This window comes from Scleropages formosus, chromosome 17 (genome assembly GCF_900964775.1).
Source record: "Scleropages formosus chromosome 17, fSclFor1.1, whole genome shotgun sequence".
Classification (NCBI taxonomy): domain Eukaryota; kingdom Metazoa; phylum Chordata; class Actinopteri; order Osteoglossiformes; family Osteoglossidae; genus Scleropages; species Scleropages formosus.
In genome coordinates, this window is record NC_041822.1 from 5,258,770 (window position 1) to 5,285,988 (window position 27,219).

At 41.2% G+C, this 27,219-nt stretch overlaps 1 protein-coding gene across 2 annotated transcripts in view; it reads left to right on the forward strand.

Moving 5' to 3' along the window:
* The window catches only part of adgrv1 (adhesion G protein-coupled receptor V1), a 128,231-nt gene that overhangs the window by 70,602 nt on the left and 30,410 nt on the right, over nucleotides 1–27,219 (forward strand). For both annotated transcript variants that reach the window (XR_003798287.1, XM_018759297.2), the window contains 20 exons: nucleotides 56–291; nucleotides 378–526; nucleotides 1,124–1,322; nucleotides 1,462–1,681; nucleotides 2,079–2,318; nucleotides 2,726–2,875; nucleotides 3,491–3,949; nucleotides 5,115–5,258; nucleotides 5,485–5,656; nucleotides 5,855–5,990; nucleotides 6,365–7,206; nucleotides 7,468–7,585; nucleotides 7,704–7,875; nucleotides 8,381–8,623; nucleotides 8,933–9,340; nucleotides 10,172–10,356; nucleotides 11,010–11,265; nucleotides 11,479–11,618; nucleotides 12,405–12,559; nucleotides 12,986–13,086. Coding sequence is in view for 1 of the 2 variants with exons in the window: in XM_018759297.2 (XP_018614813.2) it covers nucleotides 56–291; nucleotides 378–526; nucleotides 1,124–1,322; nucleotides 1,462–1,681; nucleotides 2,079–2,318; nucleotides 2,726–2,875; nucleotides 3,491–3,949; nucleotides 5,115–5,258; nucleotides 5,485–5,656; nucleotides 5,855–5,990; nucleotides 6,365–7,206; nucleotides 7,468–7,585; nucleotides 7,704–7,875; nucleotides 8,381–8,623; nucleotides 8,933–9,340; nucleotides 10,172–10,356; nucleotides 11,010–11,265; nucleotides 11,479–11,618; nucleotides 12,405–12,559; nucleotides 12,986–13,086 (4,725 nt within the window). In the remaining variant the exon portion in view is untranslated. The remainder of the gene's footprint in view (nucleotides 1–55; nucleotides 292–377; nucleotides 527–1,123; nucleotides 1,323–1,461; nucleotides 1,682–2,078; nucleotides 2,319–2,725; nucleotides 2,876–3,490; nucleotides 3,950–5,114; nucleotides 5,259–5,484; nucleotides 5,657–5,854; nucleotides 5,991–6,364; nucleotides 7,207–7,467; nucleotides 7,586–7,703; nucleotides 7,876–8,380; nucleotides 8,624–8,932; nucleotides 9,341–10,171; nucleotides 10,357–11,009; nucleotides 11,266–11,478; nucleotides 11,619–12,404; nucleotides 12,560–12,985; nucleotides 13,087–27,219) is intronic.

Here is a 27,219-nt window from a genome sequence, read left to right on the forward strand (position 1 = left end):
GAGATGATATAAGAGGAGGTCAAATATTATTTGAAATAATGCCTTGTTTTTCCAGGTTAATGTCACAGTGATGCGTTCCAGGGGCTTGTTTGGGAATGTGTTGCTGTCTTACCAGACTGTCAGCAGCACTGCCCTCAGTGGCTCAGACTTCGTTCCAGCCACAGGAAACGTGCTCTTTATACCAGGGGTAGCACTGCACAGTATTGCTCTAGAAATTCTTGATGACAACCACCCAGAAGGTCCAGAGGTGTTCTTTGTTAACATCACATGGGTAGAGCTTCTCAATGACAGGTAGGTTTGTGTGGGCTTGATCTAGGGAGCTTTTGGCTATGATGACTTATACAAATGAGTAATGGAAGGTGACGCTGGTTTTTTAGTAACTGGGACTTTGCAGTAAGGGAGCAGGGGCTCCAGCCTGACCAGCCCCCAGCTGTTGGGAATACCTCCTCTATTACGGTTGTCATACAGAAAAATGATAATGCAGAGGGCATTGTGGAGTTTGACCCAAGCTACGTCAACATTACTGGTGAGTCTTTCAATTTTATGTGAAGATGCATGAACAGCTGAAGTACACTGCCCCCTTCTTTCATGACTTGAGAAGTTACGAATTCTCAAAATAAACATTTTCTTTTCAATATATTTATTTTCAATTACATCTTCTTCATATATGTATTCTGTAAAATTTTTGTCACAACGAAGCGACCATGACCTGTTTCTCACATAGCCAGCCATCAGTAAAAGCACCTACAGAGAACAACTGGATTAACAGTCCTATCTTCAGTGTTTTAAACATGTATCTGGTATTTGAGAATGTTGGTGCCCAATAACAAGAAAATAAGCTTTACACATTTTTATAGGGTATCAGACTGTATTGAATCTTTATTTGTGGAGAATTTAGTTTAACCCATTTTTAATTTTTAACAGAACCTAACATGGAATTAAGTCAGCATTCTTTTCTCATAGTCCTTTAATGGTAAAAGTGAATTTGGCATCATGAACATAGTAAAGTTTGAACTGACTCTCCAGTCCCAATTGTGTTCCTAAGTTTAGGAGCCTAAATTGTATTGTACAGTGTCATAATTCCTGGAAAATGTGATATCCTCTCACATTTTTCCCTTCACAGTGGAAGAGAATGTAGGTACTATCTTTATCCCTGTATTGAGAAGAGGAGGCTCTTATGGTCAAATCATAGTGGAGTTCATCTCCCAGGACCTTACTGCACTGGCCAACATTGACTACATCTTCCCCAATGACTCTCTTACCTTCAATCATGGGCAAAACCTCTCCTATATTAATGTATCTATTGTGGATGACCTAGACAGGTAAGACTGGGTCTAAAGTTAACATTTTGATTACAGAAAAGTCAGTTCATGATTGCATAGTGTGAAAGACAAATGAGCCAAACAACCAAATATTTGTAATAATGTACTAATTTACAGTTCCTGCTATTTCTCTTTACAGGGAATATAGTGAGATGTTTGAGATCCAGCTTTCTGGAGCCACAGGGGGCGCCATACTTGGGACTCATTTGGTAGCTAGGATAACAATTGCAAAGAGTGACTCTCCAAACGGAGTCATTCGCTTTCTCAACGAGAGCATGCTGACCATTGAAAACCCCAACAGCACTCTAAGGTTGATGCTGGTTCTTGAGAGGACAGGAGGACTGGTGGGCGAAGCCACAGTAAGTTATTGTCAAATTTATTTCAGTTAGTCACAGCTTTATTTAGCTTTCTTTTTTGTGAAAAAGGTAAATATTACAGTCAAACTACAAATTTTATAATCAGGAACTAATGAGAGAAAAAGAAAGCTTCTAATGAACACAAGAGATAACATTCAACATGACTGCCAGTTCCATCCTTGTGACAATTCTGAAATTTCTTGGAAGTGTATCAGATGGTTAAAAGATATTAGTGTATAATTAGGTGTGCCTGACAAAAGAAAACTTTTCTTACTACAAATCATGCAAATAGGTTTTCTGTAGATGTTTGGCTTTTGTCTATTCCCTTTGCTATTATTTGTTTGTGTCTTCAATCTACAAGAATTTGTGATTATTGTAGACTGTGGTTACCTCTTCACAGATAAAATGGAACATTCTAGGTCCCAATTCCAATGAGGTTTTGTCACCAGTAAACACAGACATTGGTGAACCTGTGAATGGATCGTTCCATTTCAGAGATGGTGAAGGGGGCGTTCGCAGTATTGACCTGCGGATTTTACCCCATGGAGAGGTAGAAGTTAAAGAAACTTTTATTATCATGCTCAGCCTATTGTCTGGAGAAACAGACATTGATCCTCAGGCAGGCAGTGTCATTCTTACGGTATGTCACTGTGTGAATTTGTTTTTTTTTCTTAAGAGTCAAAGTGAACCACAGATTAAAAGAGAAATAACTGACCTTTAACTCTGAAGCTGAAGTGTAGCCACATAATGCAGCATTATTTAGCCACAGAGTAATTTTCTCAAAGTATGTAACTTATGAAACTACTGTATTCTCCATGTAGCAACCTAACAATTTTAAGCAAGCACTGAAATGTCTTATAGATCTCGATCTCAAAATTTACTGCTAAGATACCCAAAGCTGTGATTGCAAAATTTTTGTTTTAACACTCTGTACCATTCATAGTTTCTTAACTGTGTTAATGCATGTCAGGTTCTGTTAAAAGTAAGATCAGTATTTGTACCAAAATAGTTTGTTTGCCATATTATTTCTTTTTATTTCTGTTGCAGATCAATAAGTATGGAGATCCAAATGGCATAGTACACTTTACCCCAGAGGGCCTGATAGAGCGAACATACAGTGAACCCAGTGATGCTGAAGGCCCCCTAAACATTTCCCTTTTAATCACACGCAGTGAAGGGGTCATGGGCAATATCACAGTATGTCCACAGCCTGTCCTGCATGTTTCTTGTCACAACATGAGAATGTCACAGTAACAAGTATACTTAGAGATCATAGTGTTCACTAAGAGGCACTTCTTGAGTAGAGCAGACTGCTCAAGCAATTTTGTTAAATGAGAAATACACTGAACTCATTGGCAATTACATATATTTTACACACATATATTTTAAGTGTATTCCACTTAAAATGCTTATGTTTGAGTGAAAATACCTGAGGGATGTATCATACATAGCAGTATATGTCCTAACAGGGTTCAGAGCAGTACTGTGGCTTTCTGTAATAACCCACAGACTTATCAGTCTTCTTATGAATATAGTGTATTGGGAGGAACCAATATGACTATGAATCCTAGGGTAATCACCAGTTGGAGTATGTATCTTAATCTGGTCTGTAACCACTAAGGTTACAATCTTAAACAATCTTATTCTGTTTGTGCATGTATTGACTAGAATTGGTACAGCTTTTTTTTATCTTTTTGAAAAAATAAGTTGTGTTAGATTTTTATTAAGAGAGTGCAAAGTCTTTATATTTACATGATTACAGAATCCAGTGTATACCTCCTGTCACAAGGCACTGTACCTTTTGTCTTCTAGGTGTTTTGGGAAATCCTAAGTGAATCTGACACCACTGGGGACTTTTACTCTCTCCGGGGCTCTGTGGTGATCCTAGATGGTGAGAGGTTAGCAGAAGTGCTGGTCAGCCTCCTTCCAGACAGTGTGCCGGAGCTAGAGGAAGTGTACGCAGTCCGTTTGAGCTCAGTGGTTGGGGGAGCTGAGCTCGATACAAACAGAAGTAGTACTCGGATTAGGGTTCGAGCTAATGATGAGCCCTATGGAGTCTTCGCCCTCTACTCAGAGTTCCAGGCCATAGAGGTCAGTGACAGCAACTACAGTCGTCAGTTTGCCCTCAGCGTAACACGGCATGCTGGGACTTTCGGTAATGTCACAGTGGAGTACAAGATTGCTGGCAGCCTCTTGGACCCAGTGGTGGGAAGTGTGCTAGTGAGGGATGGAGCCAACTTTGCCAGCATCACAGTGCCAATAAGTAGTCAGGTAAGTGACAGTGGGAGTGTATCACACTGTCTGAGGTGGAGTAACAGATTGAAGCAAAAAATGCTACTTTGTGAGGAAACCGACATACAATACATAATAATTACAGAACTTACTGATATATACTCCGTATATTTGACAAAAGTACTTTCAGGATGTTTTTTTTTTTCTGTCATACATATTGGGGTAGTTGCCTAAACTGAAATAACAGTGGTCCTTGACTTATGAAAGGGTCCCATTCCAGCAGCCTTGCCTAAGGTGACCTCTCTCAAATCTTCTCATTCTGTATAATATTCTTTTACTTATTTAGCAGACACCTTTCTCCAAAGCAACTTCCATTGAACTCTATGTAGTGTTACCAGCCCACACACCTTATTCACTAGGGTGACTTACACTACTGGATACACTACTTACAATGGGCCACTTATCCATACATTAGTGGAACACACTCTCTCAGTCACTAATACACTAGGGGGGAACCTGAACAGCATCTCTTTAGACTGTGGGAGGAAACCCACACACGGAGAGAATGTGCAAACTCCACACAGACTGAGTGGGGATCAAACCCACGTTCTCTCACACCACCCAGGTGCTGTGAGACAGTAGCGCAACTCGCTGTGTCACCGTGCCATGCCTCAATATAAACCATAGTGATATATAAACAAGTAACATGCATGCATGCTTATATTTTTCAGTAGTTAGACACATTGTTCATGTTAAAATAACACTAATATAGATTAATATGAAATGAGTACAGTATTATATTTTTCTGCTGCACTGTTACTATTATTACTTTCATGTTTTTGAAAAAAAGTAATGTGGGATAGAATCACAAACGCAAAGTTTTGTAAGCAGTATGTAATCGCTGCTTGACACTCGAACACTGACCCAAACAATAACAAATAAGAGTGCCTTGTAGCAGTGTAGCCAACCAATATTATCAGATGGACAGCAGATGGGGTGGTCACCATTCAAAAATAATATAAAATAATATAAGGTTAATGGGACAGTTGTCTTAAATCCATGTCAGCATAGGTCATTTATGTTTTAAGTCAAAAGACTTACCTGTAATCCCAATTTTTAAAAGCTGATTCTGTTAAAACTTTTACTGTTGTCATCTTTTCTGTAACAGTAAAAAGTGTTTCACCCAAATACATTCTTTCCAAAGGTTTTCTTTGCTCCAGGCATCAACTTCACTGTTGAGCTCAGAGATGTATATCTCAGTGGACCTGTGTTTGGCTCAGCTCCGCGAATACTTGTGGAGTCTCAGAGAGCTACTGTAACTGTACCTGAGGAAGTGGCCAATTCTGAGGTCAGTAAAATATTCCCTGTTCATTCTTCTCATTGTCACAAGGTGGTGCAAAATCACTGGTCGGTCACTAAATGTCTGTTTCAGGACTTCCAATGCAGGGGCACCTTGACGGACTTTTGCAGTGTTTCACACTATTAATGAAAGAAAAGGAATAATGACAGACTGTGACTAAATACTACCCACTGATGCTGTTTGTGACAATCTTCTTTTCTTCACATGGCTCTAGGTTGGATTTGAGTCAGTAGCTGTACAGATCTCTAATTTTGCAACCGGCCGCTGTGAGGTGCTACTGTCCAGGACAGGGCTGTACGGTGACGTGGATGTGGAGTGGAGCGCTGGGTACCCTCCTGGTCAGCTCCCGCTGGACTTAAAACTAGGTGCCATCATACCTGCCTCAGGTAGGTGTCTTAGTTTTACCCCATGAGAGCACTGTGTGATGTTTTCAAAATCATTCTAAATCAAATGTGAATCTAAATCACAATCAACGTTTCAAAAAAGACTGGGAAAAAGCAACTGGGGGGAAAAAAAATGAACGCATGAGACAAATGTGGAGCCCACACCGAGAGAAAAGTTTCGATGATTCTCTTCCTCTCCAGGGACAGTTAGACTGGCTAAAGGTGAGAAAAGCGGGATGCTGTCTCTCAGGGCTGTGTCAAACATGTCTGACCTTGCAGCCTATGCTGTGCACCTCACTAAGGCACACGCTGCGGTTTCTGGAGGGGCTCGACTCAGGTAATCTCTCCTGCTTTTGCACAACTCCCAAGACCTTTTCATACAGTAATAGTTTTTCTTAATTTTTTTATTGGAAAGTCAGCTTTCAGAATTCCAATAAATTTAATCTGAATTTCAAGCATTTTGCCTTCTTTTCCATGTTCAGAATTTAAATTTTTTGGGTCATCTTAAATATATGTAGACATCATCATTGCTTTCTAAAGTTAGTTGTTTCTTATTGTGTTATTTCATTTCACCTTATTATATGCATCATTTATGTAAATGTAAATATTTATATATTTTATGCACTTACCTCCTGAAACAGACATAAAAGCAATGAAGAGCTGGTGTAGTCTTAGACTTTTCTCTCTCCCACCTGTCACAACTCACCACAGGACTGGCTTCACTGTGGCTGAGATCGAGCCACTGGGAGCGTACCAGTTCGCTGCAGAGTCCCGGCAGCTGGTGATTGAGGAGGATATGCAGACTATCACCCTGTACGTGCAGCGCCTGTTTGGCTTCCGCAGCAACCGAACCCGGGTGACTTATGAGACATGGGCTGGCAGTGCCAAAGCTGGGGAAGATTTTGTGCCAGTGCAGGATGGGGAGCTGTTGTTCCTGAACCATGAGACACGTGCTGCTATCCGATTGTCTGTACTGAACGATGAATTAACTGAGCCCAATGAAACCTTTTATGTGAACCTGACTAGTGCTCAGGTACTGAGTGGCAGCCCGCTTTCAGCTCAGGCCCAGCCCAGGCTTGTCCCTGGATTCACCATCGCCTCTGTTACAATCCTGGCCAACGACATCAAGAACGGTCTCCTGAGTCTCAGGCCAGCATTTGTGCATGTTCCAGAAGACCCATCCAATGGCACACAACATCACAGTGTGTCCCTGAGGGTCCAGAGGTCTGTTGGAACCACAGGGACAGTGAAGGTCAGAGTGAGAGCCTATGGAGCCAGGAGCGCCGCAGATGGCTTGGATGGCACCCCTTTCGTCCTAGAACCATACACCATGTGGGCCCTGGAAGAGGAGGACTTCAAATTAGAGTCTACTATGGTGTCACTACAGGAGGGCCAGGACATGGCAGAGGTCATCCTAATCATTCTTGATGACCTTGAACCAGAGGGGCAGGAGGTCTTTTTCATCTATCTTTCTGAACCTGAGGGAGGTGCACAGATTGTTGGGGCAATTGATGAGCAAGGGTTCACATACTATGCCAAAATTATTATTCAAGGTAAGATAATGGATGATTGTTCCTGTTACATACCCCTTCTAGCTTAATACCAATTACACCCAATACTCTTTAAATGACAGTGTGTCCAAATTCAGAATGTACTTATCGTGCTGTTGTCCAGGCAACTGCCCCAGCACACAATTTAATGATACCAGGGCAGCGAGCCATTAGGTTGTTTGTCAGCTACCAATTGCAGCTGTTCATCTGTGGCCATTCCATGTGCAAGGAATGGTTCAATCTTACAATGGACATCTGTTTCAGGAAGTGATTTTCAGAATGGCATCGTGGGTTTTGCTGTGGATTCACAGAGTGGGGTGGCTCTGGATGAGGACTCAGAGAATAGAACTGCCCTGCTTGTCCTTCAGAGACAAGAGAATAGGTAAAGTGTGCATGGAAAAATCAGCAAGAGCAAATTCACTGAGGATCACTGATGTCATTTTGTCTCTGGAGGAGATGTGTGATCTCCAGTTTGTGTGTGTTTTGTTTCTGCTTTCTAGGGCCTTTGAGGATGTGGTGATACTTTGGCGTGTTACTTTCAACAAAGCCACTCCATCCTTAATAAGCAATGGCATTAACCTCACCAGAGAGCTACTCAACACATCAGGAATGGTGATTTGCAGAAAGGGAGAGGTGTTGTGTGTCTTCAGTTTGGAAATCCGCCATGACCAGGTGCTCCTGCTGACATTCCCCAGTTATACACACAGAGCTCAATGGGTGGTCCATATGGGAATACAGTTGGAGGTGCTTTTTAAAATGCATATTTTATTGTGTCCTAAGAGGGTTCTGCTATAACTAAAGCCTCAAGTTGGAGGTCGGACTGACATTTGAGTTCTGACAGTTGGTATTGACTAGGCTAACATGAAGCACCATAGAGGGGAGAAATGAGATTGACTCCCTGCACTCATAGAGCATCCTGACTAAAATGTTTCTTGACTGTGATTGTTTTGTGGTTTGCTATCTTTAGTCCCTCCTCATCTAACATTGGACAGCACTGTCTGTCCTGTGGTACGATTGTAGTGATGTCACAGACCAAGGTCATGAATAAACTGCTCCTAACAATGAACTTTTCCAAAGAATCCTGTTACTGGTCTGATTTTTAAATTCCTGTATAATGTTAAGCATAAGTGTCATGACTGGAGAATTACTACAATTGCTTTTTCAACTTTTTTTTCAGGAGCCAGAGTACCAGTCATGGTTTTTGGTGGAGATATATGAGGTGAGCTTAGGGGCAGCCATCAATGAGAGTGCCCGCTTCGCTAACATAACCGTGCTGGAGAGTGACGACCCCCGGGGGCTGGTGTTTTTCGCTGTGGGGTCCCGACTGCCAGTCGCTGATAAGAAAACCACACGACTCAGCCTGCAGGTTTACAGAGATGCCAGTACTTCCTCTGCCATCTCTGTGCGCTATCGTTTACAGGTGAATGCCTGCCCATGGACACAAACACAAAACTTTGATCACACTCGCATAACTGCTTACAAACACTACACAACACACCCACTCTCATACCACACATGCTCACAGCAATCTCAGATATGCTATGCATCGGACAACATTGGTATCTGTGAGGTCAGGACACTCTGGGAGGGTGAGCCTGGACCAAACTTCTGTTCAGAGATATAGATTCAGATAGAAAGTGCCTGATGTGGTCTATACTCTCATCCTCATCTCTTTCCCAAGACTGTTGCCCAGACACTGTAGACATTCCAGTTTGTTTTTAATCGACAGGAGCTTCGGGGGGCAGAGGCTGTGGGACCTACTCTGATATGGCCTGCTGTGGCTGGCATGGATTTTGAGATGGCAGAGGGGGTGTTGACTTTTGAGGTTGGGCAAAGAAGTGCTGGCCTAGACATTGTGCTCACTCCTGACTTGGCCTCATCCAACCGCCTGCCAAAGCGCTTCCAGGTGCTGCTGGTAGAGGCAACAGGGGGTGCCAGGGTGCACCCCCAGTTTGGAGTTGCCAACGTGACAGTGGTGTCAGACTCTGCCACACAGGCCGTATGGGGGCTACTGGATCAACTTCAGCAACCACTGGATGGGAGCATCATTGACCGTGTGTTGCAGGATTTGACCCAAAAGGTCACTTTTGAGGTCACCCAGGAGCAGCTGACTGCTGTGCTGGACGGGATGAGCAAGGTGACTTTATTATAACTCTCAGTATCTTCCTTTTCATTTAATCTTGATAACGTCCCGTTTGTTTTTCTTAAGAATTATTTTACTGAGGTATGGTACATGTTAGGTATTTTTTCCTGTAATTCTTTTGGTGTTTTACATAACCATTTTCGATGTTTTAAATAATTATCCGTATTTTCACACTATTTGTTAAGCATCACTCTATGTATAATGTTAGGGTTTTGGAGTATTTGAAAGTTAATTTAATTTTCAAACATCTTATGGCTGGCTGACTAATGTTTAAACTGAAATGTCAGTTTAATGAGAGCAAACGACACCACGAGGCCTCCACCAAGTCTAATTACGTTCAGCAGACCTTCACCAGGTCAAGATTAGATAGAGCAGACCTGCTGCGGTTCCCATGAGAGACAGCAGTTCTGTCACAGACAAATGCTTAATGATGTCTGATAAGATACAGCACACCAAGTCATCTCTGCCCTGTACACCTAGTTACACTTCTTTCTCAGCCCGGTTGTCATGGCTGTGATATCTTTTACATCATTTTGTAGCTGTTTGTGTCCTGGTTTATAGCCAAAATCAGACCAGTTTGCTAAAAGGGATCTTCACCCAAAATATGTGTAGGTCATATGATCGATCTAGTCAAGTGAAATGTTTTGAACTCTTCAGTTTTCACTGTATTTTTCACAGGGTATGAGGGGCTAAAGTGCGCGTAATCTTAATCATCTCTTCTGGAAATGAAGTCCTCAGTAAACCTGCTTGGAAGCACTCATCCCAGTCTGGTTTAAAATGTACATTAGTACATTACCGTTTCCTGCCCGCCCTGTTATTTCTCAGGTGCTGAAGGAGGCAGAGCAAACTCCATTGACAAACAGCAGCAGGGGGCTGACCTACAACCTCCTGTGTTCCATGGCCAACCCCAGCCGACTGGACACACGTGGCCTGAGTCACCTGGCTGAAGTAGCAGAACGCTTTGCTTTCTCCCTCCTCACAGACATTGAATGCGGGTCACAGGGTCAGAGGTCGGTTCTGCTTGTGTGGTTATGTGCAGTTACAGCTGAGTGAGCTGCCGTGTTTTTCAAATAAAAATGCATCCATGCATGCCATCAAGAGGGCAGACTGTTGCTTGCAGACCATGTTCTTTTGAATTAAGACCAGTCTTTTTCAGACTCAGTGCTGATGTGTAGAGAGTGCACTGTTGAAAGCCTTACCCACACCATTGACTGAACTCTACTTAATTTTATAACTTTATACTAATAAAAAGTCAACAAAAGTCCTTTGTGGTATGAGCCGCAATGTGGTCTCACTTGGCATTGAGTTTCCTTGAGCTTGTGGAGCAAAGAGCAGCAAAACTTTGGGTTGAGTGGCAGACTGTCTCAGATTATATTGTCTGGCTAAGATCACGAACTGGAAGTATGAGTTGATGTAGACAGGGAGTTGCAAAACAGGAGGTCCTAAATGTCGGGGTAATTGCCCATGGAGCTGCTTTTGAGGGGGTTTGTGCTCTACATCCATGGTTCATTCACAGTAGATTTATCCAGTGAGAGTAATGAGAAGTTTCTCAGAGATTTCTTTTTCAGATTTAAAGAAGCTTTGAGCATTATCAAAATTATATGCTGTACGGTCTTAGACACATTGCCCAGTAATTTTTCATGTCGTTTGTGTGTCATGTTAGGGGTAGGACCATTTGGGACAGCTGCCCATACATCACCATCTCAGCCTTTCACTGGTACCCTACTCAGATAAATGGGCACACCTTTCAAGGAAGTAACTTGGACTTCTTTCGGCTCCCGGGGTCTCTGCTGAAGGTGCCAGCCTTGCCCCCTGACCGCATCGCTCAATCTGCATGCCAAAGAGTGCAGTTCACCCAGTACAGCACTGAGCACTGGTTCCTCACCAATCGCAGCAAGAGTATGGCACTCAGCAACAGGGCAAGTATCTTAGAAATCCCTTCTTGGTATATCATTGCATAAATTTTATTTGATTAAATACATATATATTAATCCCTGTTAAATGAAATGCTATTCTGAGTAGCTAGATATTTTTAAAACAAAAAAGTTAAAGATCCATTTATGAAGAATCCTGCAGGGACTTTTGGTAAGAGTTAAGGAGCCTAACATGACATCTCATGTGTTTTGGTGCAGGTGTTTTCTGTTAGCCTCCAAGGCCGTGGATCGCACACTATCCCACACAACGGCACAGTGGTTTATCGCATCCACTCCCCCAATCGTCGTGTGAAACCCGGCCGGTCTCTATGCCTTCTGTGGAACCAGGCCACTGAAAGGTACCTGGTGTTATACTGCACTAATTAGACATGTTATAGTGTATGGCGTGCTTTGCAAACATTTTTACAGACATTCTAATGAACCCTCATCTGTAACAATGTTCAAATCATTACCCTTCAAAATAATTGATAATGCGACCACTTTCTGTTTAAAAGTAGTTTACTTTCTCATCAGTTAAGAGGCTTTTTAACTATTTAAAATGTTGGGCCATTAGATGTGCACAAACATACAGTGCTACTTGGAAGTATGTGAACCCTAATGGGACGGTCATTGTTCCTATATAGAACTATTTAAATAAGTATATAAAATTTAAATGTTACATCTTAAACTTATAAAATGAATAAATCACTGTGATTTATACACAGGATTCTACTTACCGACTTAGTTTAACTGAAGCAACTTGGGCTTTACTTTTTTTGCACCTGCACTACTTCTGTGTTTCTTCTTCTCACATGATTTACTCTAGAGCAACATATAGAATTGGTCATCACACACCTGATACGTTAGATGAGAAAGACTGCTTATCATTAAATTACCATTATGTGGTAAAATTAAGGCCCTTACAACTCCATAAGGGGTTCACATACTTTCACACAGAACTGTATTTCAGGCAGTCTTCTTCTTTTTTTTTTTTTTTAGAGATTCTATGATGTCAAACACATTTGTTCATAAAGACATCCCTTAGGAGTCCATAATCATACCCCAATAAGAATGCCTAATGTTGAGAGTTAAATAATGAATTCAGAGTGAAGGCAAACCATGTAGCTCTGTTCTGTGCTCACCAGCTGGCTGAAAAATGACTGCTGGGTAGAGGATGACGGCCGGAACTTTGTTGAATGTGCTTGCTCGCACCTTTCCATTTACACGGCCTTTGCAGAGACCAGTGCTCTCTCCTCCTACAGTGAGGCCTTCTACACAGCTGGGTTTATTTGCATCTCAGGTAAGCTCTTGCTTTCAAGAAAAACCTAACCCTCCTTATCCTTCTGCTCTATATAATGTGTGCATCAGTATTTTAACATAGCTTACCTTATGTGGGAGTAGTCCAATGGTTAATGCTGCTGCTTCAAAGTTCCTTGGATATGGGTTAAGGTCTTGATTCAAGACTAGCTCAGTCTATGTGGCCTTGTTGCATGTTCTCCTGTATTTGTGTGAGTTGTCTCTTACAGTCTGCAGACATACATGGAAGAAGGCCAGTAGTAAATGCCTTAATTTGCCCTGAAAACCATGCAAGTGTTTGCCATGTACCAACTTTTAACTCTGCAGCACTTAACCCAATTCCCTCAATTTATTCAATCCAGACAGTGTTTTGTCACTGTCAGCTGCTGCTCATAGGTAGCATTGTTATGTCATATTTTGTGGTCCTCAGGGTTCATGCTGGCCATCCTCTCCAATGTGCTGTGCTCCAGATTCTCTATGTTTGCAGCCAAGCTCTTAACACACATGATGGTGGCCTGTCTTGGGACACAGGTTGGTGGTCTTCTGTCTGTCACTTCACAAAAATTTGCCATGTACAGCATTACAGATGATTCAGTTGGAGTAATTGTTGGGTCTCAACTGTAGCTTGATCTGTCCATCACCCTATGTGTCAGAGTCATTTATTTGTCATTTGCACAATTATACTGGGCACACTGGGTATTGAAATACTTGTGACGAGGCTCAGATTCAGCTATTGACAGTACAAGCATATAGTAGACATGAACAAACACATATTTGAACAAACAAGTAGTTACACAAGAATGGTTGAGATGATGCTGCAATATAGTATATAAATGAAAATGAAAACAGTGATGGGCAATGGCATAGGCATCCATCTATCTGTCTGTCTGTAGGTTAATTAATTCATTAATTCATTAATTGCACAGAATTTAATTAAAGGTTTTACATGAAGGCGGGCATGGTGGCGAAACGGGATTGGTCAGGGCATGCTTTCTGGTGGGTCTGGGGTTTGAGTCTTACTTGGGGTACTCTGCGGCGGACTGGCATCCCTCCCTGGGTGTGTCCCCTCCCTCTCTAACCTTGTGCCCTGTGTTGCCGAGTTAGGCACCGGCTCGCCGTGACCCCGCTTGGGCCGAGCAGCTTCAGACAGTGTGTGTGTGTGTGTGTGTGTGTGTGTGTGTGTGTGTGTGTGTTTTTTTTTTTTTTTTTTTACATGAATGTTTCATTGTATATGATTTGGATGCTGAAAGTTCAAATAGCTGAAAGTTCAAATTGCAACTCTTAACTTTTTAATGGCAGTGACGATGAAAGCTGGTTCACACATGTGATAAAGTTGACCTGAGTGTTGGAGCAACTGGCTGCAGTCCTTTGAAAACTTGTTTTAAAATTATTTACTTAAATATGATACAGAAGCAGCAGTCCAAATATAGTATGTCAGATGTTTTGGTTTTAATTTAACCTTCTTGTCAGATTAATAAGTAAGCTAAAATCACATTTTCATTCACTAGTTAAAAATTTTTCACACTAGTTTAATGAGTAAATATATATTTGTTTAAAGAGTAAGCTAAAATATTATTGAAAAGTCACTGAAAAGTTTTCTTTATTAGGTCATAAAACTGTCCACACCATCCTCTGTATCTCCTTCAGACTCTTTGCATAGCTTGGCTTAGTAACAGTTTTCTAAGAAATTTTTTTGAAAATTGGGTAAAGAAAACAAAGCTGTCGCCAGTGATTGTGGGCAGTGCAACCTAAAAGGAACTGCACAGAGCCCTAACAACAGAGCAATCTTTGGAGCACCTTTCTCATAAAAAGCAGGGGACACATCCACTAATGTGGTGAAGGAGAAATGTGTCCGATTATATGGTGTGACGGACAGCTCCTCCAGCTTGGCTTTGTGGATTTTAATGGGTTAAGCCTTGAAATTTTCCACTTCTGTTACTGACTGAGAAAAAACAAGGCAAATGTCAGCCCTGCCTGGGGGGGGGGGGCTCTTTGTTGCAAAGCCTTTATTTGTAGGCATGAGATACAGTTAAACACTAACTTGAATGGAAAATTCCTGCCGTATCCTTTGAACATATATAATACACATTGTGTCAGGCTGGTAGTGAGGTGTCCGATGATTTTCTGTAGTTATCTGTAGCTTCATTCATTGTGCTGAGAGGCTGAAGTGCTTCTTCCAGCAACAAAATAAGAAAAATATATTGTGCGAAATTTGGAGATTAGGCATACCCTTCCTGCTTTGACATTTTAGTTACACGTCTTTGCTTTTCACCAGGGTATCTCCTCTATCGTGCCAGAAAGGTGTAGGTGTGGAAAATGAGTTTTGTCATGTACTGTTTGTTAGAATATGGTCTTTTCTGCTGTTAAATGCTACTTGAAGGTGGAAGGAGCATTACTGAGAAGTTTACATTTCAGCACTGATGCCACAGAAAATGTTTTTATCTCTTCTGCTGTTACCATATTTATCTACAATTGCAGTAAAATGTAGTGTGAAACTTTATTTATAGACAAATGTCTGTACTTCAGCTGTGTGGGCTTATGTTATTGAGCTAAATTACGAAAACATGGAAGTGCCTTTTGGTTTAATTTCACTGATAGCGACTACTCACATGGTTTTTGAGGGTTGGGGATGGAATGTTCGCCTTTGATTTCTTCTCTGCATGTATGCAGGGTGCAGACTTGACACACACTGGTCTACATTCAAACATATGCCCACTGAGCAACTCAGGAGCTGGGGCACCGTGTCCCTGAAATGTGTTATGCGTTATTGATGTATGAAAATAGTGAGAAATAAGTGGCAATTGTAACTCAGGCTACATTCTGTCAAGGAAATCATTTTGTATATGTCCTTTTCATCAGACTAGTCCAGAAGAGCCTTATCGAGGAATGGTCCACTGCGGTAACCTTTATATTCTTTGTGATAACCATTGATGTGGCCCATTAATGAGACCAGTCTTGCAACAAGGTACATCAGCACGGTAATATGCTTTACAGCTAGAAAGCAGAGTCCTATGTACCGTATTTATGGCACTTTTTCAGCTTTCTCGCAACCGTGCTGGCAGAGTTCAATTCTCTTTTGGGCAGTCAGTTGTTTCCCAGGTTCTCCAAGCAGGGCAACTAAAGATTGCATGGCAGTGGAAATTTACTAGGGTACCAGGCTCAACTGGCTTTGAGCATTAATGCTCTTCACATAAGTGGCAATAAATAATTTTTACAAAGAGCCCATCAGCAACTGAGAGCAGTAAATGATTTTTAGAAGTGGTGGCCGTGGCACTGTGGGTTTGAGCAATTACTGTCTATACATTTGCACCCACAGAAAAATACAGAGAATCTTGCACACTGGTAAAAATGCACTGTGTTTTATATGTCAGTTTCTATTTTATGTGAATGCTTTTATTTTCAATTTTTGTGCAGTTCTTAAAGGCTTAAAAGATGGGTATGGAAGAAAAGGTTGACTTGTTCTCTTACAGACTTGTGAAACAGGCACTTTTTTTTAAATGTACACTAAATCTGTTACAGCTATGAAAATCAGTGCTGTGTTTTCTGATGAATCCTTGTTTTAATCAAGTTGTGATGAAATTTTTTTGATAGATGCATCTGAGGAAAGTGGACTCTGAACTCTCCTTCATTCTGCTACACGTTTCTTTTCAGCACAGTTGCTCCTCAACTTAAACTATAAACTTTCGAGTTTATAACTTCTCACTTCTTCCACTTTTGTCACCTGCTTACCATGATCAGGGCCACAGTAGTCCAGAGTCACTGGATGCTAGGCCCAAAGTGGTACACCATGGACAGGACACCAATCCATTGCAGGGTGTCCACACACACTCATTCACACACTGAAGGCAATTTATTGCCCCCAGTTCACTTGAAACACAATTCTTTGCACTGTGGGTAGAATCCAGAGGAAACCCTTGCAGACATGGGGAGAACATGAAAAGTCCACACAGAGTTGGATTCTAACCTATATCTAAACAGCGCAGAAGTTGTGAGGCAGTAGCACTATGCATTGCGTCACTGTGCCACCCTGAAATTTTTTGTTGATGTGCATTTTTTGAGAGTATTTGGTATTTATTTCTTTGGAAAAAGATCTACGAAAAGCTGGCATATCGATTCAAATTGCACACCAAAGCTTCACCAGCAGATCCTGATCGTGAATAGTTAGTGCTGTCTTAAGTTTTCTGGAAGAAGTGGAAGAGGTTGAAAAGAAGTAAACCAAAGGTGAAAAAGCTGTAGATGAATTCAGGTGGTCACCGATGTACGATGGTTTGACTTGCATTTTTTTTTACTTTACAATGGTGAGCTGCCGATAGACATTCAGTAGAAACCGTATTTAGAATTTTAAATTTAGATTTTTTTCCCGGGCAAGCGATACGCGATCTTTCACGATGCTGGGCAGCGGCAGCGATCCCTATCTCCCAGTCTGTCATGCAGAGGTGTGTATTAGGTTTATTAAATGCGTTTTCGACTTTCGATATTGTCAACTTATGATGGGTTTAGCAGAATGTGACCCCATCGTAAATTGGGGACCACCAGTATATGCCTTGTACATGAACCACTTTTGAGCCCATCAATAAAGTAACCTCTTGTCTATCACCTTTTTTTCCTATTTCTTGTAATTATGATTTTACTTGTTATCATGCTGGTATGTATTTATATGCTTGCTGTAATGTTCCTGGCCATTAGATTGTCAACAGAATACAAAATGCTTTAACAATTACAGAACATAGAATTGCACAGGATACATGTCAGAAGAGTTTTCTATGTGACTGAAAAGAAGAGAACATTAATACAGGGTCACTTAAGGTTGCGGTTCTTGAGATGAAAGTCCTGGAATCCACAGTAGTCAAAGAGACCTGTGAAAGACTCCAACAAGCTCAGAGTCCATTACTGTCCTTTACCATGTGTTGCTGTCAAATAGTGACAGTAATGGAAGGGGAGTTGGCAATCAGGCTCCTCCAGTGTCAAGTGCAAACCCCCCACCTTGTTTTAGTACAACTGAGCATTGGGACTTCTGTCAAAATCTCTCAAGCCTTTTATTTTGCAAAGTGTAGAATGTAGTTACTTAGATACAGTGATAGTATTACTGTGAGTAATTTTCTTGAGTGACAGCACAGAGGTACATCTAGTATCTGTAAACACACAATCCTGTCATTCATCCTCTTCCGGGTGACGGAAGTAATCCAACTCCGCTACCTTCTCTTTTCCTTGAAAGAAGATTCCGTACTATGGGGGGTGGAGGTTTAAAAAGGTTGGATATGTGGTCCATGGTATAAGAAAGGTGTCTCTCTCCGTGTGTGTGTAAATGCTGGAGAAACTGTAGACAGAGTGGTACATTTGAGCAATAAAGCCTGAGACTCGTATTTGTTTTACTTACTTAGATGCTGGAAATGTATATTTTCAGTGTATGCCGCAATTCTTTTGTATGTAAGTAATGAAGTACTTGTCATCCTGTTTTTCACCCAGCTCATTTTGCAGTGGTGTGCAGTTCTCCCATTAGTACTAAGGGCTCTACTGCATTTACAATCTAGTCAGGAAACTCGGGGATTAAAGGGAGAAGTGACACCATCTGATATTATAGCTCATGGACTTGACAACTGAGGAATGTCCAAAAAACACTTGCATTGTTGTCATGAGCAAGCAAATGGTACATGTTTTTGGCAGTTTCCACACATGAACAGTGCCTGTGTTGAATGCCCCTGACTCTCGCTGTTCCTCTTTGTCTTTCTGTGTGTTGAAAGGAGCTCCAAACGTACAGTTGTCTGCAGCCGGACTGTAAGCTCAGGTTTATTGTGGGGTGACCAACAGGCTACATCCGTTAACTCATCACGGAGCTGAAAGCACAATTTCACATACATAAAGCAAATATAACCTATGTGTATTTTTCTTTTCTTCACCTTCTTTGTTTCTAATTATTTTTACTTTAGTCTTCTAACATAGAACAGTACTGAAATAATGCACTGGAAGTACATTTCATTAAGCAAGGCATTTCTGTTCTCTGAGTTTTGCAGAGATGGTTTAAAATTTAAAATGCAACCGAAGTGACCATCTTATATCGCATTGTAAATGCAGCACCTCACAGTGCATGGGCTGTGCTGTTGAGCATTGGTTCCTTTCTCGTTTGGTCTGTGTGGGGTTACTTGCTCTCTCGCCTTGTTCACGTTGGTTTCCTCCATCAGTCCAAAAGCACATTTCAGGCAGATCGATAACTCCAAATTGATCATAGTGTGTGTGAATGAATATGGCTGTGAGTGACCTGTGATGGACTCATCCCATCCAAGGGATTTGTACTGTGTGTCCTGCCATGTGGTTTCAGAGTATGTGACCGTGCCAGTAACTAATGAATGAATGAATCCAGGAACATAAAGTTGAAACTTAATTTCTTTGGAGCACAGTAGCCTCTTATACATTCATATTTTTTCATTTTACTGATGTTTTTCTCTGAAGCAACTTATAGTTAAGCTACTTACACTTGTTTTCCCATTCATACAGCTGGGTGATTTTTACTGGAGTGATGTTAGGGCAAGTACTATGCTCACAGGTACTACAGCCAGAAGTGAAAGTCAAACCTGCAACCTTTGGGTCCACAGGCAGCAGCTCTAACCACTAGGGTACCAGCTGTTCCTAGTATTGCCCCTTTTCTGAGTACAGGCATTGAGGTTATTCTTTTATCTGTCAATAGTCAAGAGTTTTTTTTTTTTTTTTTTTTTTTTTTTTTGTGTGTGTGTGTTTTTATTTACCATACTCAAGATTAACCTTTGCTCACATGGACCCTAGATGACCTTGTGTCAACTTCGCTTAATTTTTAGAATCTGGAGTCTATGCCAGTTGACAGCGACCACAAACGAACCCAGCAGTAAAGTGAATTGCACTCAGGAGAGACAGACTTTGGCCGTGAACTTTCCTCTGCTTCCAGAAAAAGCTCAACAAATAAGCTGAAATTTGGGATAATCTTTGGTCAGATTAAACTTTGAGTTTTTCATTTATAGATGTTCCACGTATACTCCTACAGGTTAGCATGACCTTAATTATTTTTTCTTTTTTTTACCCCATTTGTACCACAACTGAGAACCGTAACGATTGTGTGTCTGGGATGGTCATTGTCCAGAGCAGCTGTAAGTTGACCATAATATAATGCGATATATAGGAACCACTTACAGTTGGGCAGTGCAAGACGTTGCTTCGTCTGTCATTGAATAAATAAATTTGTATGCACATGCTCCAAACTCGCACTGGAATTGTCATCCATTCAAAAGTGTAGGATCAATACGAGCACTAACAGGTAAGCTGAAATATACAGTGCCATTCAAAAGTTGTAGCACATATGCTGAAGACCATTTATTTTTTTTACACTTGAAAGGCATTCACTTTGAGCTGGAAATCACTTGATCAGGTTGCTCATGCGTACTGTGGCTCTTGAGTGGTAATGTATTTGTTTATAACACCCCGGCAGACAAATACTATTGTATTGGATACATTTAACTCTCCACTAATGTGATAGTCACAAAATTTTGTTTTACTTGAAGTGTTTCCCAATTCTTGCAATCTTAGTTAACATTGTCTTCATTTAAACACTTACCTTTCTTTTCACTTTAGTAGCTTAAATATTCACCGCTGCAATGCTATTCCAGTACCAGTGCCCAACGGTGTTCAGGTTACTAGATAACCTTTGTGGACTTTCATACTTCCAAGCATAGTGGCACTATTTTTGGGAGTGAAGTGGGACTCCATCTGTAACCGTCCTCAGCCACACAGCTATAGCCAAGGGGTCATTAACCTAACCTCTCAGCTTGAGGTGTTTTGTATATTTACCGTGACATCAAAATCAATGATGACATGACTGTTGTTCTCATTGGACATTTCCTTGTGTGGTGCACAGTGGCGATGAACAAAATTAATTTCTATTACTAAATGCACTGTTTTAGTGAACACACTGCAAAATGAAATAAGTTTTTGCCTTTTGGCCCTTTACTATGCCACAGTTTACTCTTATTTTACATTTTATTGCATCCTTCCTCCTCTGAATTTGCACTGACCTACCAAATCTAATGGGATTCTTTTGCAACTGAGATCGGTAAGATGTAATTGTACAAAGTTTTTTATGAAAAACAAATGTGCCCTTTCTGCATACTTACATCCAGTATTTGTATATACCAAGCAATGATATTTAAGAAAATAGCTGAATAGCACTGGACAAAAATATTAAATTGCACTGGTAATAGCGCTGCTTGTCAGACGTTTCATGATTTTTAGGAAGTTTAATGAAAAGAAATGACTGAATACGCAGTTTCATTGTCCATTTTATTATTTAAATAATGTAAACTAACACACAAAAATTATCTGTCCAGACCACTACTCCCGAGGCAAAATGGACACGTCAGCTCTTTTTAACAAATGAGTATGTTGCTGATCGGAACATGAATTGATAAAGATGGATATCAGTGGATGAACATCTAAAATGCGATTGTATTGTTTTGTAGACATTTACCTTAAACAATGCCTACCCAAGTGAGACAGTGCATGATAAATACATCTATCAATTTTGTAAACCGTGTTATTTCTTGTTTTTTTCTCTGAGATGTATGTCACTTTTGAGAAAAGTATCTGCTTTAATGAATTCAAGTAAATGCAATTTTCTGGATGACACTTTACACATTAACTTTGTTTTCATGAGTAATTTTTCAGAAACTTTAACATACTAATATATTTGTTCTCCAAGGGGATTTGATGTTGGTCATTTGATGTTTCCACGGCGTTGGTTTTCTGTACTGCTTTTCTTGTTAGCTGGGCAATGTGCAAGTCCACTGCTTTGAAAGTTTCTAAGGAGCAGTTCCACTCAGCTCACTGGTACATGTTCTGGCACAGTCTCACCAGTGGGAGACGCTCTTTGCCTATTGCTCACACATGAGGCTGCTTCAACAGGTCTGCCTGTGTTCTGTGCCTCCTTTCAAACGATTTTTCTGGAAACGTGTTACTTGGAGGGCTTATGCAACAGTATGCACGCTGTTCTTTAGAGCCGTTATAGCAGCTGTATAAAATTGACTTGTTAAAAAGCACATTATAAATTCGTGTGCAGAAGAAATGTAAAGGTAAACATAAAAAAGTCAACCATTGTTTCTCAAAAAAATTAATGTGGTCACTCTTTTGGAGACGTAAAATGGATCTTGTGTAATTTCTGTGTCAGTGCATTTTGAATACAGATGAATAGCAGCTCAATAACTTAGAAAAGGCACAATGACAGAATGCTTAACCAAGTGACATAAAAGGTTGCTCTGCTGGTTGCGCCTGAGCACAATCTCCCTGGGAAAGCCTGCAGAGTACAGCCCTTGGGAGGCAGCACAGAGCCCGGCTCTCAGAAGCGTTGACAACTTGGTCTGAGTGGCCAGTATCACTTTGCAGTGATGTGGTGAAAGTTTTAGAAGACTCAAAGCCATATGAACATCTCCTGTTAATCCCTTCCATCTGATTGCTTCCCAAAGCATAATTTGAACATCATTTCAGCCGAGTGCAGATTGTGAAGCTTTCTTATTTTGTTATGTCCATCTGTGGTGGCAGATTCCCTGTGACGTGGCTCTGTGTTCTGATAAAACTATTCAGAAGTGAAATTCTTGATAGCACAATTTATTGGTATTTGAGACATCTTATGCGTTATTACGGCGGTTTCGTGGCAGGAAAGTAGTTTGAAACGCGGAGCGTTGATCAAATAAACCCTCTTTAAAAGCTATGTATCTTGCTATTTCAAAGAAAAATTAAAGCAATGTGACAAAGGAGTGAGTGGCAATGAAAGGCTCATTTGGTTTGAGGTGGCGCAGCGTGGTGCGAGAGGACATGTATGCAATCCCCTGCTCAGTCTGTGTGGAGTGTGGATGTTCTCACTGTGTCTGTGTGGGTTTCCTCCCACAGTCTAAAGACATGCTGTTTAGGTTCCCCCATGGTGTGTGAGTGACAGAAAGAGTGTGTTCCACTGATGTATAGATGAGTGACCCATTGTAAATAGTGTATCTAGCAGTGTAAGTTACCTTGGTGAATAAGGTGTGTGGGAAAAGTGTCTGTTAAATAAATGTAATTCTAATGCTTTCTTCTTTCTGTCTTTCTCAGTGAGTTGCCAGTATTATGGCTCTATCTGTAACATAAGAGCTCTTGGTGTTGAGTGTTTAACTAAACCTTTGCAAAACCATTTTTGCTCTGAGAAACTAAGGCGGGAGATGCCGACAGTGGAACCCTGTACCGACACAATGACACTGTGCTGTGGCAACCTTAGCCAGAGCTCACTGATAGAAAAGGGAGGCTTGGCCTTCTAGCCCCGGGGGAGGGGGGGTTGTCTGCTATTTAGCTGCTTTTTCATTGAATTTTGCTGCAAAATTTTTGGCTTTGGTGACACAGTCTATGAGTAAAAAAGGTTTTATTTGATGATTTGAAACAGTGGCTTTTTCTTCAATGTTTGCCGGCTTAACAGCCAGGGCACAACAAGGCAGAGAATCATTTGTAGTCTATATGTGGACTGGTGGATAGATCAGCTCGATCTATTTATTCTCAGCGTTGTGGGCATGGGAGAAAGGAAGGCTCAACCTTAAAGTGCAATACCTTACGTAGTGTTTGCTTAAGAAATGTCTAGATGTTTCGCTATGTTTTTGTGCATGTGGCCTCCTGCAGTGCTGACCTTTCAAAACCAGCTGTGATGCTCCTGCTGTGTAAAACACAAATTGCAACAAACTTGGGCAAATAGAGTCTCTCTCACACAGAGCAGCAACTAAACCTCCAGCCTCATGATGGAGAACTAAAAACAGACATCGGTTTGGTTGCTGCTGTGCTTGTCCACAAGTGTGAGACGTTTGGCAACCTTTGAAAGTGTTTTGAAGGGAAGGTAGCCGAAACGGTGTCAGCATGAAGCATTATGATGCTGAGCTTTTTCCGTCAGGAATGGAACAGCTTCCATAGCGCTCGGTATGGATTAAGGAAATTTCATCTTGTTTACATGGTTTTATACAGCAACAGTACATACACTGCAATTCCCACAGTTATATTTGATGGTGTAGAGCAGCTGGTACAAACTGGTTAGAGGTTCTACTTTTGGACCCAAAGCTCACAGGTTCAAATCACTCCAGCTGTAGAACCCTTGAGTTAAGTACTTGTCCTGAATTTTTCCAGTAAAAATTACCTAGCTGTGGAAATGGGTAATTATTTGTATATAGTTTACCATTATGAGCGCCTTTTGGAGAAGAGCATCGGTTAAATTAATAAATGTAAAAAAAGAGCAATTTTATAACGCCTTTTATTTATCAGTATAATTGAGGTTATGAACAACAGTCTCCCGGTTGAACCAGAACCCTTTTGACCAAGTTTCATGATCTAGTCAAATATCATCGCTCCTTTTGATTGACGTTTTTTTTCCCGTGTCAGATCTCCCGAAGAGCATGTCATCGTTCTCATTTTTCTACATATTGCATTATAGAAGTACTGTTTAAAAAATACGATTGATTGTGAGAATATTTTTTTGTTAGGTCTGCTGTAGTATTGTAATTATAGTCACTGTATTTGTTTAGTCTAATATTTTAACGATTTAGGTCATTAGAACTATCTAAACATTTCAAAAATGTCTCTGCAAATCCAATCAGTGATTAAAACACAGGTCTTCTCCAAGGACGGGTGTGTGTACTAATACCTAGCATGTGGGAGAATATAGACCAGTTTTTCTCACTAGTGTGCCAGATGGAGATTACTTCTGTAGCAGTCGGCTCTTATCAAGTGCAGACGCTGTTTTTCCCACACTGACCCGGCCTGTGACCATCAGTTGACCCCCTTCCCCAGGCCTACTTGGCACACAAGGAAAGCCCAGCAAAAGAAACACCATTGTGGCAAATGTCCTGGGATGTGGACAGAATTTCCCGGAACAACAATGAAGTGATGCCCTGGTAATGGTCTTCGAGATCACGCTGTTATCTATGACTTTGCTATGAGATCTATGTGACCTCTGTTTCAGCCTATGGCAGGTGGAGCGGGGGGACCAGCTTTGTGGTGGGGCGCATCCATGACTCAGGCTGGCTCCCCCATACCCACCCCCTCACGCCCTGAACAAAAGCAGCCAAGGGAACATCCGCGATGCTGCCGAGGCTGGAACTATCTAGTTCAGACCGGTAGCTGTTAGCAGAAGGAGAGGGAGGAGGGGGAGAGGGTTGGTTTGGATATCAGTCTGGCTCCTCTCTTCAGCAGAGCAGGACCGCAGAATCCCTAGCAGATACTTGTACTCCTGCTGACATGATGCTTTATGTGTGCGATATTGCTGGCAGTGTGACAAAGCAGCTTTGCAAAAATCTCAGTATTTTCCTCAAAATAGCCTCACATTAGGGATACTCGGATAAAAACATTTATTTTAAACCATAGCTAGTGGAATACTTTTGCTTATGTTTGCTGTGTACTTCTGCACAGTAGCAGGAGAAAACCTGTTCCTTGAAGACCATATGTATTACAACATCACATCTGTTTAAGCTGAGCTACTTTCATTTGGGACTTGTATTTTGTTTTTGTGCACAGCAAAGTAAATCTATTGAAGGAAATCTTTTTCATTATAATGCCTGTATTATCAGTATAATGAAAGAAAAAATGTTTTTGTTTTTTCTGCTATTATTTATATTATTGCAGTTGCAGTTTGTGTATCTGTTAAATACTTTGTGTGATTGATGCTCTACTTTTGCATACTTTTGTCAGCCTTGAGATGCTTGTGAGCAACTGAATTGCATTGTTATATACCCTGAAAAAGAATAAATCTCACATTTATCATTGTTTATTTTTCTGATGCCCTTTCCCAAGGCAATATAAAATGTTAGATTTGAACACTAAGCTATTTACAGTTACTTAGCCTTTTATGCAGCTTCTGGGAACCATTTCTGTGAAAATACCTTGTTCAAGGCTAATGCAGTAGAAGCAGAACTGGGACAGAGAATCTTCAGACCTTCAGATGGAAAACCTTACCTGTACTCTGTTAGCTGTAAATGAATGACAAAGTCAAAATGAAGACTGTGATTAGTCAATTGGTGGTTGTCGATTGGAAATTCCTCTGCTGAAATGCTTAGGGTCGAGGTTTTTTACAGAAAACATATTGTCAGTAACCTTAGGGATATATGCAAATTGTTTTTATCACTTCTAAAGCAAAGGTTGTAAGAAGGCTCTGTTAAAGTTGTTTTGTCATGTGTTTTAGGGCCATTTTGTGCAGCACATATTTATAATAATGGAGGATTATACAGCATAATGAGGAGGGCATGGTGGCACAGTGGGTTTGCCTTGTGCCTGCTCTCTGGTGGGTCTGGGGTTTGAGTCCTGTTTGGGGCACCTTGTGGCAGACTGACATTCTGTCCAGGGTGTGTCCCCTCCAGCCTTGTGCCCTTTGTTGCCTGGTTAAGCTCCGGCTCACTGTAACCCTTTTTGCGAGAAGTGCTTTCAGTCAGTGTGTGTGTACAGCACAACAAGATAACAATATGTGTATTGAAACCTGTAGATATTGCAGCATGGAATTCCTGTCTGCTTTTCAGCTTGCAGATGGCACATGCATGTGATAGACACTACCACTTTTCCCTCTGGGTTTACAGGCTGTGTGATGCTGACAGTCTCCAACAGAGGCAGAACCTGCACCTTTGACCCTTGGCTGGGTTTCCAGACCACCTCCTTCTTTCATGTTGGACATTCAGAACACCTGCAGGAGTCTAGGCGTCAGGCTCAGTGTGCAGCTCTAGCTTTTATTTGCACTTTATGGCTATATAGTTATCAGCGTTTGGAACTCACGCGTTTCGCTGCAGTCTGCTCTCAAGTCTGTGGTACCGGTCTCCACTTCTCAGAGATGTACTACATTTTTCCACTGTGTGGTTGTGGTGAAATTCGTAGCTAACGCTCTTCTTTCAACACCGTTAAATACCAGCGCCATTAATACTGGTACTATGTGGCATTGTGGATTCTCAAAGTGTCCCTCGTGTTGTGCTCAGATCTACTTGATTCCGAGTCCTTCTTTGGAGTCATCCTGATTTTTCGTCATGCTCAGCAAAGTCAGTCACATGATCTGTCACAGTCAGCAGTGGTAGTAATAAAATCAAGGCTTCTTTGCTTGTTGATTGTTTTCAGCTCTCTAGTCAGTGAGCGCAAATGGAACGCACTTCACTTGACAACAGGAAGCCGTTTAAAAAGTGTCAAATCAAGTGCATAATACAGCAAAATTCATACAGTTTTCCTTCCAACTTGACATTAACACTAAATGTCTCACATGAAAACATATCCATAGTTTTTATGTATTTATTTTCTCTTTAAATCCCAGCTGCATTTTGTTGGGCTCCCGGAAAGGCCTTTATGCTGCAATCCGCAAAATTGCAACAATAACAGTCCGATAGTTCAGTGCTGTAGACAGGTTGTTAACCCGGAGTTGTTATGGGAAACGTGACTTGTGGATTGGATGTTCTCACAGTTCGCGTGTACGGTAGCAGAGGCAATGCCGCTGGTCACAGCACTTGCCCTTTAGCCAAGTAACATTTAGACAGAACTTTGCTACCTGGCAGTGCTGTACGTGTTTTCCTGAATGGTTGTGCAAATATGCAGTAACTTCCTAAACATATCACTCCTTTCATGTCCACAGTGTTTCAGCCTGCTTTCCGAACATTCAAAAGGACGTGCTTTGTACCTTTA